Source organism: Suncus etruscus, chromosome 5 (genome assembly GCF_024139225.1).
Source record: "Suncus etruscus isolate mSunEtr1 chromosome 5, mSunEtr1.pri.cur, whole genome shotgun sequence".
In the NCBI taxonomy this organism is placed as follows: Eukaryota; Metazoa; Chordata; class Mammalia; order Eulipotyphla; family Soricidae; genus Suncus; species Suncus etruscus.
Window position 1 is genome coordinate 12,673,339 of NC_064852.1, and position 3,741 is coordinate 12,677,079.

General features: G+C 57.8%; 1 protein-coding gene across 1 annotated transcript in view; it reads right to left on the minus strand.

Moving 5' to 3' along the window:
- Positions 1–770: 770 nt before the first annotated feature.
- The window catches only part of NR5A1 (nuclear receptor subfamily 5 group A member 1), a 19,091-nt gene continuing 16,120 nt past the window's right edge, over positions 771–3,741 (minus strand). Inside the window, exon 6 of the mRNA XM_049774182.1 lies at positions 771–1,018. Within this exon, the coding sequence (XP_049630139.1) occupies positions 771–1,018 (248 nt within the window). The remainder of the gene's footprint in view (positions 1,019–3,741) is intronic.

Sequence of the window (3,741 nt, forward strand, 5' to 3'; positions counted from 1 at the left end):
GGCATCTGGGTTGGGACTTCGGGTCCACATGCCATAGCCCAGTCTCTGTTCTCACATCTCATCTGTCCTCTGCCCGCCATGTACCCACCTTTCAGGGGATGCAGAGGTGATTCAAAACAAAACAGAAGCAAACCTTTGAGTGACAGCCTTGAGGATAAACACCAGGACCCGAGGGCAGGCGGTGGGCAGCTACCTTCTCCAGACACGGGGAGAGCTTCAAGCTCCCCACTACAGAAGCAGGGTGGGGTGGGAGGCCAAGAAGAGGGCCTCCTGTCCTAACCATCTCTGAGGTTCCTTGGAACCCCAATGTCCCCTACCTGAATCTGTACAAGTAAACACCCGCATTGTCCCCAATTGGGCTTCCTTCCTGGTCTCTGCCGGGGTTCCGGAAACCCTCCCTCATCTCTCCCCCTGTTGTTGCTACCTGTTGGGCTTTGAAGAGAGGGGAAAGGGATGACCTCAAAATTCCTCCCTGGATGTGCACTCCAGACTTGGGGACTGAGAGCTGCGAGCAGGGGGGAAGTAGGGTTCTTGGCTGCCTCCTTGGGGCATTCTGAATGGCTGGTGGGAGCCATCTACCTCTTGCCAGGCCCTGCCCACCCTCCCCACCTTCCCAAAGGGCTTCAGAGAGCACAGGGGTCCAGCGTTGGGGTCCAGAGTCTTCGTAATAAAATAAACCATCTGGAAGGCCAGGGTGGCTGCACCCCCTGGACAGGCCCCACCCCAGAAGGCCCCCCCAGCCCTGGCCAGCCGACCCCCCTGGCCCAGGCTCAAGTCTGCTTGGCTTGCAGCATCTCGATGAGGAGGTTGTTCCGGGGCATCTCGTTGCCCAGGTGCTTGTGGTACAGGTACTCCTTGGCCTGCATGCTCAGCGCCCGCACCTCCACAAGACACAGCAGCAGCTGCTGGAACTTGTCTCCGCAGTGCGGGTAGTGGCACAGCGTGTAGTCGAGCAGAGCCGCGTTGGCCTTTTCCTGGGCATCCTTCACCAGCCCGTGGTTGTTGAGGAACTTCACATCTGCCAAGGAGAGCGTTCACAGGCCCGGCACCCCCACCCCCATGCTCCCACGCGCCCCACCCCACCATGCGTGCTCATGTCCCTGACCTCACTGTATGTAGGGCTCTCCACGGGCCCTGGCAGCCATGTCACAGCCCTGGACCTGCCTACCTGCGTCACCCAGTCGCTTCCCTCCATTAGGTCCACTGTCATCCCAGGCTGGTCCCATCCCCCTCTTCCCCGGCTGCACCTCAGTATCGCTCTGTTTGTTTTGGTTTGGTTTGGTTTTTGGGCCACACTCAGTGATGCTCAAGGGTTACTCCTGGCTATGTGCTCAGAAATTGCTCCTGGCTTGGGGGACTATATATATGGGACACTAGGAGATCAAACCATAATCCGTTCTAGGTTAGCCATATGCAAGGCAAACACCCTCCAGCTTGCACCACCACTCTGGCCCCCAGTTTTCCTTCTGAACCACCCTCTTCAACAAAGCATAGGGGCAGGACAGTGTGCTGTGCCCTAAGAGGGGGATCTGTAGCAAGCCACCTTTTATACGCTGAGGGATCACTCCTGGGGGGATCTCTGGGGAGGACCATATGGGATGCCAGGGATCAAACTTGAGTCATCTGCATGCAAAGCCAAGTGTCCTCACCATCCTATCTCTCCAGCCCTTGTCACCTTCCTAATGTTCAGCCACCGTGGCAATGACCAAACCACCAGGACAGTCACACTCCCAGCTCTGTCCCAACTTCCCCCACCCTCCCATCAGCTCCATAACTGGCTCCTCCCCAGTTTCCAGAGACAAGACACTCCACGGAGGCCCCTCCAGATTGAGACCCCCAAGCCCCAAGGAAGCTCTCCCGCATGAGCTGTAGGGGACAGCGGGGAGTGGTGATGGAGTCTGTGCAGGGGACTAGTGAGACAGGAATGCAGGGGCAGATGGGAAGAAGGGAGAGGGGAGATGTCATGGCTGTCTCTGGCAAAGCCATAGCTGTGCCATAGCCCAGACAGGAACACGGTAACCAACCAGAGTGACAGGACCTACGAGTTTATGTACACTGTGTAGACCAAGGCCAAGGAGTGGGGTTTACACACCGCCCACGTGTCAGGTGAGGCCCTGGGATCCCACCCCACCTGCTGGAAGGAGCTCTGCGCCCACCTGAAGCCTCTCTTCTCTGAGAGCAGAGGAGGTGGCCCAGGGAGAGAGACTCTTGTCCTAGTGCTCCCTCGACCCTGCCGGCAGTGTGTCCTGAGATGCTGAGGGTCCACAAAAACAAGACTCTGCCCCCCAAATCCCAGCCCTGGGAGTGTCCCCACATCCCTGCTGCTTCCCAGTGTCGCCCTTGGCCCCTCTAATCCCTTTAACACCCGCTGCGGCAGGAGAGCCAGAGCGCCTGGCAACCCTGATCCCCGGCCACCCCCAGCGCGCCTGCCGAGGCCCGTGTTGTCCAAAGTCGGATTTAGGGAAACCCGAGCTGGGCTCGGGCCTTATGGCAGGTTTGGTCCTGACCCTCTCCCGGCGCCTGAGCGTCCCTGCAGAAAGGGAGGTAGGTTGTTCCTTTCCTTGTCTTCTCCAGGTTGCCATTAACTCACAGGGCGCTTGGGAGCCAATTAGAGAGTCCCCCTTTGCCACCCAGAGACGGCACGGCCAAGGCCACCCACTTTACTTTCGCCCCTGTTGTCTCCACTAGTGTCAAGATGCATTGGGGCAGTGAACAACCTGCCCAACTGTACGGTGCCACCTTGCTCCCTGCTGCCCTGCTATGGACTGTCAGTGGCCACGGGAGGGTCCCCCATCACCAACTGGCTGGCCTTCTGGGGGCTGCTGGCTCTGACCTATTCGACACTATACCCCATACCAATCCCATCATCTCAACCTTCACACCTTGGACCCCAATGGGCCTGGACTGGGGAGTTTTGCTGACAACTCACTCCAGCGGGTTGGGGGACCCCAAGAAGAGATGGTAACTTCTGGAAGCTTGCAGCAATGGAGAAAATGGGGAGGCAGTAAGGGCTGGGTGGCCTGAGCCTGGCTTTACTGGGATTTACTGTCCTTAGATGCGCTGTTGCAGACGGGCAGAGTGAGGTGTGGGTGGCCCTCAAGGACACGCTACGGAGACTGTGTCCCTCTTTGGGCAGCTCTCTGTGGCCAGAGACCCCTCTCATTGTCCCCATTATATATTGCTATGGGCGGAGGGTTCTCTAAGTCCCTCCCAGAGTTTCTTGGGACAAGAAACAAGATAAGTTTCTTGGATTTTGGGCCACACCCGGCAGTGTTCAGGGGTTTCTCCTGGCTTTGCACTTGGAAATTACTCCTGGCTCAGAGGACCATATAGGATGCTGGGGATCAAACCTGGGTTGGTTGTGTGCACGACAAAGGTTGTGATAACCCTCCTGTGCTATCACTCTGTCCCCAAGACCAGTTTCTTGAGCCCCAGATAGATTGCAACCCCGCCATGCCCTGCAGGGCACAAAGCTGGGGTTATCAGGGGAAATCTAATGCCAGAATCTGGATTCAAAAGCACTTCCTACCCATTGCACAGGCAAGAGATGGTGCGGTCAGCCATGCTCTGCCCCCCACAACCCCTGCATCTCCAGGAAGTCTCTACAAGGGAGCATACATGTCACCCCAACACCCCGGCCCTCCATCAAATCCAGGCAGAGTCTCACATAGCTGGGGTGCACAGCACAGCCCCTCCACTACCTGGGTGGCTCTGAACTGGCCTCAGCCTCTCTCTGAACCT